This window comes from Myotis daubentonii, chromosome 13 (genome assembly GCF_963259705.1).
Source record: "Myotis daubentonii chromosome 13, mMyoDau2.1, whole genome shotgun sequence".
Taxonomy (NCBI): domain Eukaryota; kingdom Metazoa; phylum Chordata; class Mammalia; order Chiroptera; family Vespertilionidae; genus Myotis; species Myotis daubentonii.
Genome location: NC_081852.1, coordinates 53539930 through 53552823, shown reverse-complemented (window position 1 = coordinate 53552823; position 12894 = coordinate 53539930). Strand labels below are relative to the sequence as shown.

Sequence of the window (12894 nt, the reverse complement as noted above, 5' to 3'; positions counted from 1 at the left end):
CAGTTTTCTGGTTCAGAATTGCCTGTTCTAAATACTCTTAGTGAACCCATTTTTTCCTTAGTAAAACTTCCCCCAAACTCCCTAAACTTAGATCATCACATGTCAGTCTGGGAATCTTTTTTTTTTTAACGCCATCAATGAACTCTTTAACTGAACTTGGGAGGCGAATCCGGTTGTGCTTCCGCACGGCAAACATCGACATAAGCGGAAAGATTGACAGAGGAGCCGGCCAATAAAAGAAGACAAAGGTGAGCGTGGGACGACTCCCGCGCAAGGCTAGACGGGTTTTGGAGTTCGCGGGCCATTCTGGGAATCTTGAGATGGGTACTCCCAAGTCAATATTTTGGCAAGGTAGTGGGGTAGGGGTGGTGGGTGGTAAAAAGAATGTATTTCTTTCTCTTTTCTTTTGTTTTAATCCTCACTTGATGATATTTTTTCCATTGAATTTTTTGTAGAGAGAGTGGAAGAGAGGGAAAGACAGAGAGAAATATCGATGTGAGAGAAACACATCAATTGGTTGCCTCCTGCATGCCCCTGACCAGGGCCTGGGTGGGGGAGGAGCCTGCAACCCAACCAATGTAGGTGCCCTTGACTGGAATTAAATCTGGGACCCTTCGGTCTGCAGGCTGACACTCTGTCCACTGAGCAAAACCAGCTAGGGCAAAAAAAATGTATTTCTAACACATATCAAGGATCACTCAGGATCAGTCAACCCCAGACTTGGTAGAACCTACAGAATAAATCTTATCAAATAAAGTCACCTATAGTGGTAAGTAGGCAGAATGTCCAGCCTAGAAATAAATAATTCTGTTATCCTGGGTTTCTGGAATTCACGCAAATTATCTTTGCTTTGAGGCGTGAAGAACTAATTACTTTCTATGAAATATTGAGATGTAAAATATAATTATAGATTTTTTAAAAAGTCTGCCTCCTAGCAAGTGGCACTCTCATTTGGATTTGATTGGTTTCTCTGTCCTCTTGCATGTATGGGCTTATTCTGTGGCGAGAGAAAGCTCATTAAATGCGAGACCAGAGTCCCCAAGTTCTCACACCCAATTAGTTAACACATTCTTCCATTTGGAGTTACTTTCTCCTAGAGACTAGGTTGCAAGTTTTCACAACTCATAATGACTCCATGGGGCCTGTTGTTATTAAAGAGGCTGTATATGAAAGTTTGGGTTCATTGGCTGGGCATAAAGTTGCAATTCAGCCTCCATTGTTATTTTCCCTAAATTCCTGTCACCCCTCATTTAGGAGACAACCACCTCAGTCCTTAAATACATAGTCAATATTTCTAGACAAATTCCAAAGTAATGGCAAAAGGTCAATAGAACATTACAAACCAATCATTTCATGAGCATACTTGAAAGGTCTGATAGCCTTCTTCTTAATATGCAATGAATGAAAATCAGATATTCATTCTATATCAAGCTCCTTCACCCAGTTTCCTCAGAGCCCTGAACTAAGGGCTTTTCTTACACCACTTTACTCTTCTATATCCAATGTCATTTTTTCATTACTAAGAAATAAAAGAGAACATGATTTGAGACAATGATCCTGTTTCAGAAAACTTAAACAGTCAGATAAAAGCCTGGTATGGTAGAGCACTGGTTCTTAAGGAGAGAAAATCTCAGCTACAGGTTACTTAAAATTAGGGAAAAACATTCAACTTCACGTATAGCCTAAAACATGTACATTTAATGGATGGACCTGGAGAGCATTATGCTGAGTGGAATAAGGCAGTCAGAGAAAGATAAATATCACATGATCTCACTCATTTGTGGAATATAATGAACAACATTAACTGATGAACTAAAATAGATTGAGAGACATAGAAGCATCGAACAGACCATCCAACCTCAGAGGGAATGCAGGGGGTGGGGGGGGGGAGATCAACCAAAGGACTTGTATGCATGCATATAAGCATAACCCATGGACACAGACAGTAGGGGGGTGAGGGCATGTGCCAGGGGGGTGAGGGGGGGTGGTGGAAATGACCAGGGAGAGGTCAATGGGGGGGGAAGGAGACATATGTAATACTTTAAACAATAAAGAATTAAATTTTTTAAATGAAATGCCTTTCCCCACCCCTTAGGTTAGTCATGATGAAATAGTGCAAAATGTGCTGTGAGTCATGGAAATAAATTTGGTGCAGCCTCATTAGAGATGCGCCCCTTACCCTTGACCACAATTCAGGATGTGTGCCCTTTGACCTAATGACTCTGCTAGTGATTTGTCCTGTAGAAAGATACCAGTTCAATCCAGTGCATCACATGTGGCTGTGAAAGGTACCTGTGAAGGATGTGAGTCAGATGACTTGGGCTCAAACCCTGCTTGGTCATCTTCTTTGTGACCTGGGGTAGATCCCGGCTATGTGGTTGTTAATCTGGAAAATGGTAATAATTTCTGCCTCAGAAGGCTGTCCCCATGACTAAAGGGGTTAATGTACTTGCAAAGTGCTTAGAAGTGCCTGATGCATAATCTCCGGTATCAGCTATTCTGTTCATCATCATTAAATCTATAAAAGTGTTTATAGCCCTGGACAGTGTGGTTCAGTGGCTATCCATTGACCTGCACACCGAAGGGTCTCGGGTTTGATTCCTAGTCAAGAGCATGTATCTGGGTTGCAGGTTTGAACTGATCCAACCTGGAAGCAACCATTGATGTGTTGATGTTTTTTTGTGTTTTTTTTTTCTCTCTCTCTCACTCCCCTCAATTTCCTCCCTTTTCACTCTCTCTAAAAATCAATGGAAAAAATATTCTTGGGTGAGGATTAACAACAACAAAACAGAAAGGAAGGAAGGAAGGAAGGAAGGAAAGAAGGAAGGAAGGAAGGAAGGAAGGAAGGAAGGAAGGAAAGGAAGGAAGGAAGGAAGGAAGGAAGGAAGGAAGGAAGGAAGGAAGGAAGGAAGGAAAATGTTTATAATGCCAGAGACCAGGAGAGCCTTCCTTGACAGGAGAGTAACCAAATAAATCATAGCACTTCCATACAGTGGAACTCTTGGCAGATATGGAAAAGAATAAAGAAGATCTGTATGCCTTGATATGGAAAGTAGAAAGAAAAGCAGCAACAACCATGATCAGACAATGTGCATGTTTTTGTGTTGCTAAATGCATACTCCTCATAGAAAAAGACAGATGGGAGAGGGAAAACCATGAATGAATTTTTCCAGAAATTTCGAGTGTGTGATCATCAGCCAAAGATATTTGAGTGCTTGAGTGTGTATCAGGCATCATTCCAGGGGCTGGGAAGCAGCAGTGAAAACCCCACCCTGGCAGGACTGTATTTTATTGGAGAGTTTGACAACAAGCCTCAACAATGCCTAGATTATATTTTAAAAAATGGAATTAAAAAAAATAAACTAGAAAAGGAGGATTGAGGGTTCATCAAGGTTGTGTTTTGTTGTTGTTAATCAGGGAGGTTAGAGTAGGTCTCCTAAGGGAAGTGACACTTGAGACTATGTATCACTTATCACTGGATCTGAAATATGCATGCTATCCTCAACAAACCGTAAAGTGAACAACTCCAAATTATCCAGCCCTGGACTTTAGCAGCTGACGAGGAAGTTGCACCACCTTTCAGGGGGTGGGGCGGCATTTCCTGCCAGCACCCCTGAGAATACAGCCTTGCATTGTTTCTAAACTGCAGCTGCCCCACCACCAAAGCCACACTCGCCTTTCCCCAGCGCTGGTGATCGCGGTGCTCTCAGCCACTGAGCAGGCCGGACCCACAGCAGCTCTGGGGGTGGAAACACTTTTCATTCATTTCTTTAGCAGATAAGAAACCAGAGCAGAGGTCACATTTCAGTCCCAGGGCCTCAGGCTGCTGAGGAAAGAGGCTGGCATCAGTTCCTGACCTATGAGCCTACAGATAACTTGCCAGCCACTTACCAGCGGTGCTCAGGTGACTTACAGTAACCTTCCCCACCAAGCAGGGCCAGGGAACCAGGCACAGGCGGCCTCCTCCTCTGGAGGCCTGGTGCCCTGCCTGCTCTGAAGCACACACACCGGGGGATGGCCCAAGACTGAGGAGAAAGGGCCCTTCTCCCCTCCCCCAGGCCATGCCAGGCAGGACAAGAAGACAGCATTACCGAAGGAGATCCCTATTCAACCCCGGAGGCTGGCCCAGTAGTCACCTCCACATCACGGAAGGATTCTGTGAGAGTTTCAATAATTAACACAGGAAAGTGATAGGAAGCTCCCCCATGTCACTCTTTCTAGCCCAATTGGTAGGCCACACGTTAACAGTTCCAACATGTAAGGCAGCTGGCAGGGAGAGGGCGAGGGCTAGGCATGGGACAGGTGCCCTGGCCCTCCAGCAGGCACCCCTGCAATAAATCGTTAGGGTTTCAGTGCATATCCTTTGGGGATAGCTTTGCTGCCAAATCACACAGGAAAAGCTGCAGGAACCAGAGCTCAGGACGTTGTGAGGAATGGGTTCAGGTCTCAGGGAGGCTTCCTGTGATTCTGTGAACAACTTAGGCCGTGAGAACTTCCAGGCAGAGGCTGCCAGGCTTTCAGATTCCACTGTGCCCAACACAGTGCCTGGGCCACCTTCCCCTTTCGCTCACTACTGGCACAAGTTCAGAGCAAGGTAACTAGGGAAGGGGATCCGTTGAAGAAAACAGGTCTCAGAATTCAATCCTGCAATGACATGATGTGCACCTGTCACATCGTATCAATGCAGAGGGGGGCAGAATCGGCTGAGGCCTCCTCTGAAATGCCACAGCCAGGGGCTTCATTGGCAAGGACAATGCTAAGGACAATGCTAAGCAGCCTGACCCAAATGAGGCCAAGGTCCACTCATTCTGCAAGCATTTGACTATCTGAGCACCTACTATGTGCCAGGCAGTGTGCTCAGCATGCGGAAAGCACATGCAGAGTGCATAGTAGGGAATAAAGCCAGCTATCCAGGCAGTAAACACATGCTCTATGGGATGTGCCCCAGTTTTGAGAGCTTCCGGTGGGCTGGAGAAGTATGTGTATGGCAAGAGATTTGTTTATTCTCTGCACTTTAAATTGACTTATAACTTATTTTTAATAAGGCCAACAAAGATCTTGGATCCACGTGTGCCTAGCACTGTGCCATGTGCAGAGAGAAAAACACTTAGAAGATACAGTTTCTGCCCTTTGAGGATTTACGAGTCTATCAAACACTGAGAATACTTAGAGAAGGATTCAGTGTGTGGGACATGGGCTAATGAATTTGGAGAAGGGAGAGGCTAGTGTAGACTGCAGTGGGTGAAGGTAAAGGTATGGAGCTCTAGACCCTCAAGGGTCTAGATCCCCTGACTTTATTGCCAATAATCTCATTCCCAGGATCAATCAAGGATGATGACCCTATTGATGACACCAATGGCATATAAACCCCCAGCTACGAGTCCAGCCAGGGGCACTGTCATCGAACCATCCTTCTCAAATGTTTTCTGGGTGTCCCCATCTACTGTTTCCATGGATACCAGTCACTGCATTAGGTCGGATGATACCCAGATGTGGGTGACAGCTAATATGGCTAGAGGCACTAAAGCAGGACAAGCAGGACATTGGGGACAGGATGATGAAGGGATATTTCTGATTTAGTTGAAAGGGAAAAAAGAAGAAGAAAAAGCCTCCAAGAAGGCTGAAGGAGACAGTGCCTGGGGCCTGGTGTTGACACCACACCACTGGAGTCATTTCAATTCACAAACACCAGAGAGCCTTGGCCAGTTGAGCTGGGTGGTATTTAATAGGAAAGCCCTCATTAGATCAAATAACTTAGTCCATGAAGGTAGCCTGGGATAGTTGTTGAGACACTCATTGATAGGCTGGTGACAGGCAGTGACAAATCCAACTGGATCACCATCAGGTTTCCCACAAATCACAGTCCAGCAGCCCTCCCTTAGGAAAAGCCTGCACCCCCAAAGCTCCCCAAGCCTGTTGCTGACCAAGTGATTTATGAGAGGACTGAGGTCAGGAAAACCAGTATCAGAGGTCTACTGGATGTGATAAGGGAGCCTGTAAAAAGATAGGCTGGACAAAGTGCTAGGTCCCGTCACCATGCCAGGATAAGGTCAGGGTGATGCAAGAATTTGTGAAAGAGACCTTGCTACCTGGGCTCTCTGCGGAATCAGCCCTCACGCTACCTGGTTTGGCCAATGGTCAGGAGTCACCAGATCCAATTTGCAAATAAGCTTTATTGCCCATAGTCTCCTTTCCAAGGGCAAACTTTTAAGGTCATTGCCTTTTCAAGTACCATAGCAATAGCTCTACTGCTTACTAGATGTGTGGCCCTGCAGGCAGTGACAATGTCACTGAGTGTAAGTTTCCCTCAACTGTATACAAGAAGGGGCCAGTGCTAATCTACACTCCAATGGGAGACTGGGTGGACCTTCTGGTACACTGTTGGGCACATGGGGAGCTCTCAGTCGACTAGCTCCCCTTCCACTCACCTGTTTCCAACTCATTGTCAATATCAGATGTTCTATTTTGAGACATCCCAAATGAGAAGAGATCATCAAGGTCTTCATTCTATAACCATCTTTCAACCTATGTGCAAAGGTCTTAACAACTTCTCATTTCTATTTAAATAGAGGATTTGTAGCTGGAGAGGGCATGGTACACCTCTGAGCTCCAACCCACCCATCTCCTCTCACTCTACCCCACCCCTGCATTCTCCTACAAGCCTTCACAACCTCATAACTCTTACAGTAGAAAGACCACTGGGAACCCAGAGATCTACTACCAGCTTCCCTGAAGAGGGGGGTACCATGACCTTCCCATAGCAGTACAAGGGCTGCCTGACCTTCCAAAACTCATGTGTTTATTCAAACAACATGAATGAAGTAAGAGCCTGGGAAATCTCAGGCCCTGTGCCAGAGGAAAGAAGGAGTGAGGGCCCATTTCTGACCTCAGGACACGGTCACCTAGGGGAGAAACAGACCTAGCAGAGTTTACAGCAGAGTGTGACATGGGCAGTGATGGATGAGCTCAGGACAGCCGGGGACACGTCGCCCTTGCAAGGTGCTACCCAAGATTCACCCCAGGCTGAATCCCAAATGAGGGTCAGTGCATCACTGGCCGGGCATTTGAGACAGACAGGAACAGACACGTCACTCCTGGTTTCTAAAATATTGCCAAAGTCTGGTTTGGGAATTCCCCTGCCCGGAGGTGGGAGGACTTCTTTGAGGTGCAATTCACATAAAATTAACCATTTGAAAGTGAACAATTCAGTGGCACTTAGAACATTGACATGTTGGCCAACTATCACTTCTATCTAGGTCCTAAGCACTTTCGTCATCCACCAAGGAAACCCTGAACCCATTTAGCAGTTACTCCCCATTCCTCTCCTCCCAGTCCTTGGCAGACACCAATCTGCTTTCTGCTTCTCTGGATTTGAAAAAAGTGGGAGGATGGTCAAAGGAGGGTTTCTCCCAGTTTCCAGTTCTTTGACCCATGCACTAAACTAGGTTCTTCAGAAACTGAGTCATAGCTTGCCTTTGGAACTAAACGCATCAGAGTTCAAAGTCCAGCTCCAATCTCTGCACACTGAGTCCAGTTTCTTTCTTTCTAACTCTCAGTTTCTCTACCTATGAAACAAAGTACCTACCTCACAGGACCATTTTAAATATCATGAGAAAGGCCCCATAAAACAGGACAGCACTGCCCCATAGAATATTCAATGAATGGTCCTGTAATAATTGTAGTTCCAGAAAAACGTCAACCTGAAAAATATCTAATAAATATATAAACTTAACACCTGCCCCGGTTCCCATATTTGAAAATCTTATCACAAATACAATTTTTAGGAAATCTGAAGAAAGGCTAATTCCACACATGAGTGGATGGAGCATGGTGTTAGCATTAGACAACTGGCTGCTTTGTTACCTTGGGAAAATTGCCATACCTCTCTGAGCCTACGCTCTCAACCATAACATGGTGAAACCATCCACCTCATAAGATTGTCTTAATTAAAAAAAAAAGGTTGTCTTAATTAAATGTGAGTGTATCACCCTGGCTGGGTGGCTTGGTTGGTTGGAATGTTGTCCCATGCACCAAAAGGGTTGCGGGTTTGATTCCCTGTTGGGGCACATACCTGGGTTGCAGGTTCAATCCCCAGTTGGGGCATGGGTGGGAGGCAACCAATTAATGTTTTTCTCTCACATCAATGTTTCCCTCTCTCCCTTCTCTCTCTCTCTCTCTCTCTCTCTCTCTCTCTCTCTCTCTCTCTCTCTCTAAGATTGATGAATGTGTGCACAGGTGAGGATTGAAGAAGAAAAACAAAAAGAAAAAATGTAAGTGTATCTACTATGAGCTGGTGTTTAACTGGCTTCATCTTCCCTCTGTCCATTCATTCTCTGACGCTCTCCCTTCCCCTGACCCCCCAGCCTCCCTTGCAGACATGTGGCCCCACTGTATACTTAGCATTTAGGAACTCAATGATGCATGGGTTTTATTGTAGGTGTTTTTGTCCTCAAAGGGTTAGAATATAGCCTAGGAGAGATTACTGTTTTAGGTTAGGATCTAAGTCAAATGCCTGGCTAATATATTCTGTTTGGTCTGGTTAATGTTTGTTAAAAAAAAAAAAAGAAAGAAAAGAAAAGAAATTGAAATGTGTTTTTCAGGGGTATGCCTGCCTTGCATTTTGCCAGAGTCCTCACCATCGACATCTTATTATGTACCATTTACTTTACTTGGCTATATGATCTGCCTGTCCTAAAAGCATCTGTGATTCTTGTTTTATTTAGGTTTTTGTTCCTTTCATTGTGCCAAGCACACAAGTGATACCAACCACATTCTATATGCCATGCCTCTTCCAAGATTATTCTAAGCTCATCTCAAACCCTTGTAAATTAGAGGGAACCACCAGAGCATGCCTCCCATGCTGGAATATAGCAAAAGCGATCAAGCAAACCCAATGATTCTATTTCTATTTTTTACTAAATCCATCGTTTACTTTTAACATTAAATTAAATATGTTTAATTGAATTATTTCTAAGACTCTGCCTCTGTGAGAGACCACCAATCACCTACATGTTGGAGCTACCGATTCAATCCTACTTTTCAAACCTCCACAAGGGTTGATACCCACAGGAGCCAGAAAGCACCGACCATGGAGTCCCTCCCTAATGCTCGCTCCTTAAACATCCTTGAAGTTCATCTGAGATTCAACTGTTGGCCCTTGCCCTTAAACAGACCCAGCTCCTTCAGAACCATTCCATCACTCAGTCATTCAGCAGCCCGTACCCCAGGAAGGAGTCAAAGTCCTCCATGAAAATGGAGGGTAACCCCCAGCCCACATGGGAGCTGGGGCAGATGCTCAGGCCCAGAAACCAGGTCTCGGTTGTGGTTCACCTCCCCAAGAGAGGCAGGAGGAAGAAAGTCCACCTCATGCTCCACATTCCTCCTTCCACTCCCCCGTCCTGAAGAGGAGGGTCTACAGGAGGGCCCTAGAGGCCTGGGAGAGAAAGTGCTGACACGTGCCTGGGACACAGCCCGCTCTAGATCCGCTGAAGCTGGGGGTCAGAATGCCTTCTCAGCCTCTGCCCCACGCTCCCAAGACACCTTGCTAAACACCCCCCTCAACACGGTCCCCTTACCCTGGGAGGGGGGTCGCATCCCTCAGTGTTTCCAGCGATGGAGCTTCCTGATCCAAGTTCTTCTGGCACGTGAGTCCCTGTGCTTCTTCCCTCACCCCTGTGACCTCCAGGGACTGAGAGGCCTCAGAGCATCCATGCAGACCGATGGCCCAGCTCAGAGTGCCCCGTTCTGCCCCATCTGCCGGCCCCACGGTAGGCCATGGCCGGGCTCCTGAACGTGTGTGCTCGGGGACTCCACTTCCTGGTTTTTCTTTTACAACTGAAAGTGGAAGCATCTGACCAGGAGGGAGAAGGCGCCAAGCCTACCCTGGCAGCTTGTCAAACGCCTTAACCCCAGCCCCGAGGGCTGAGACGCAGCCAGCCCACATCCCACTGCTCACCCTTTCCTCTTTTGACCACCTCGGAGGGAGCGAAGAACAAAGATCAAACAAACAAAAGTGACAGGAGGTGCCCCTCAGACAGTGTGTCGAGGAAGTGACGCTGCTCCCTGCCAGAGTCACACAGCAGGGAAGTCCCTCCGAGGCAAGTCAGCCCTCACAGAGCTCCCTGCACCCGAGGGGAATCGGAGGCCAGCCCAACCCCCGGGGGTGTCAGCCCCTCTCCAATCCCCAGCATACCTGCCTCAGGCCGAAGCAGTGCTGATAAAGCCACAATGCACCAGGCCAGGAAGGCAGGGGTGAATGGAAAGACTTTGTTTTCCTTCCTCTGACCCATCAGCTCATCCTTTTCATCCCCCAGACTTTAAATCAAAAATCCGTTCTGCTGCCTCCCTCACCTCCCCAAGGTAAACCTGGAAAATTAAAGCACAGTTCCAGACAAGCACACGTGCCAGGAGCTGTCAGACTGACCTGGCTCACATCTAGTAGCTTCTGGAAAACCCAGCGTCACACACACACACACACACACACACACACACACACACACACACACACACACAGAGCGATGACCGTGAAAAAGGCAAATACCTTCTGAGTATTTTTATGAAATTGTTTAGAATGTTCAGGCCTCCTGAAAGTCTGGGGGTTAGCAGAGGTATCAGGACCTGTACTAGTCTCATTGGATTCGCCGAAGGCTGTGGCCACAGAAGGGCACAGGAGCTTCCATTCTGAGACTTAGAAGCAGAAATACGAGTTCTTCTGCCCCTTCCTGCCCCCCTTCCTCCCTCCCACCTCCCAGGCACCCCGGAAGTTAACAGCACGTTCCCAGCCAGATTAGGATTTCTTCTCTCTCCAAGAGAGGAGGTCCTAAAAAGTTCTGACTAAAAACACCAGGGTAAGCCTGGCCACAATCTCAGAGAACAGGAGTTGGTCCCTGGTTCTCCCCGAGACTACCTAAGACATGGGAGAAGATGAAGTACAGGAAGATGAGGGTAGCACCCCGCTTCTGGTGCATCTCATGGCTGGAGGAGCACTTGGCTTGGCTTAGCTTCAGCAGCTCAACCCCCCAAGAGGAAGCTTCCCCCAGCGGAGAGCCCAGGACAGCAGAATGGGCGTGGAGTCTCGGCCACTCTAATGCTGTGGGCTGTTCCCTGGGTGCTGTCTTCTTTTACCAACCAGATGAAGAGCTCAGAGCCAGGAAGAGACGAGCTTCTCTTTATTTCTAATTGTTTCCTCCAGAACCAAATGCTCAAGTTCAGAACACTCTGGGTCATTCTAAAGGGCTAGCTGACTTGCATTCCTAGTCAGTCCTCTGTGCACATGAGTAACAGCCCCGAGACTGGAGAGAACAGAAGGCTTGGCAATCCACACGAATAGCAGCCTGTAGCAACACACTGGTTGTGACTCAAACCCTTGCCTCGCCACAACATCTCAGCTGTGGAGCCCAGGCCACGCTGTTCAAGCCCAGAGGCACATGATTTGTTTATGAAATGCGATACCAACCACCTCCCAATGAGGTAATGCCTGTCCTGCACTTAGTAGAGACCCCAGCACCCGAGAGAGTGTCTGCTAAGGTTTTTTCTTCTCCTTTCTTCCAAATGGGAACACTGCCATCAACAGCTGATGAATGAATGCCCTTTCTAACCATATTGACACAGAGATTTCTGAATGGAAGATGGAAGAGACCCACATCCTGGCTTGTCTATAAGCCTCAGAGATTTTCAGTCTGTTTTGATAGTATTTAGTAAAATGAACAACTTTCTCTTCCAAGTCTATCTCTTGCCAGCATTCAGCTCGCTCCAATGTCTCCACCCGGTTTTGACTGATTTTCTTTCTTGTGCCTCCCACATAAGTCAGCTAAGATGACTACTCAACGAAACGCAATTTCATGTTGAAAGTGCCTTAGGCTGAGAATGGACACATGTCCCACTTTCCTCCCATCCCTGCTCTCCCATAGACATGTAAACTCTAGAGCAGGCAGAGTTACTGCTGCTTACCTGGAAGGATCCGCTCACTTCCTGGGTGCAGGGAATGCGCCCCTCACAGCTGGCTGTAGGGGCTTAGCACTGCCACTGCCGGCAGGCACCTCTGCCTTTTCCACAGCACTGAGGACTGGCCACACCTGAAGGCAACGCGTACTGTCCTGAGAGTGGCCAACCAGCTCCCCTGGAAACTTTGAACCTGTTGCAACAGAAGTTCAAAGGTAGAAGTTACCTGTTCAAACACTCATAGTAACCTCAGACAGTGAGAAGTGTAGAATTTGGCAAAAGGTTAAAACAGGAGATTGTTATGCAATGGGCTTAAGAGGAAGGAAAAAAAAAAAAAAAGCCCATCAGCTACGAAAGCTAAGATTTAACAAGCAAAACCCTTTGTAGAGCCCATACCTCTGGGGGAAAAAAGAGGTCAGTAGGGCTTTGCATCTGTTTTGGGGGCAGAATCCTTGAGACTGCAACAGGAAAAGGAAGATCTAAAGAAAAGAAGAGGTTAAAGCACTCCCTGAATTGAGAGTGAGAGAATGAGAATCCACTCTAATTGTTACTCAAGCTCTAACTTTAAGGTTGGAATAAGCAGAGGCCAGTGACCCCTCCAGAATTAGAACATCACTAAAAAACCAAATAAAGCAAATCACTCTAGAGTCTAGACTGAGGCACAAACCTAGCTAGGTTGAATTTAGAATGCAGAATCCAGGCCTTGACCTGGTAGCTCTGTGTGTCCCAATACGCCAAGGTTGCGGGTTCGATCTCCCATCAGGGCACACACAAGAAGCAATCAATGTGTGCATAATTAAGTGGGTCTCTCTCTCTCTCTCTCTCTCTCTCTCTCTCTCTCTCTCTCTCTCGTCAATCAGTCAACACAAAATTAGAATGCAGAATCCTGGCTCCAACTACCCACAGCTTAGCAAGGCTCTGGAAGGAGTAGGATTGCTATTGCATCACTGTTCA

General features: G+C 46.8%; 1 protein-coding gene across 2 annotated transcripts in view; it reads right to left on the bottom strand.

The window, feature by feature from the left end:
- ACSL5 (acyl-CoA synthetase long chain family member 5) overlaps nucleotides 1-12111 on the bottom strand; it is a 40440-nt gene extending 28329 nt beyond the window's left edge. The window contains exon 1 of one of the 2 annotated variants that reach the window (XM_059661384.1): nucleotides 11950-12111. Coding sequence is in view for 1 of the 2 variants with exons in the window: in XM_059661383.1 (XP_059517366.1) it covers nucleotides 9576-9594 (19 nt within the window). In the remaining variant the exon portion in view is untranslated. Of the gene's footprint in view, nucleotides 1-9575; nucleotides 9904-11949 lie in introns of those variants that run through there. The other variant, XM_059661383.1, reaches the window with a different exon arrangement.
- Between the last annotated feature and the right edge of the window lie 783 nt (nucleotides 12112-12894).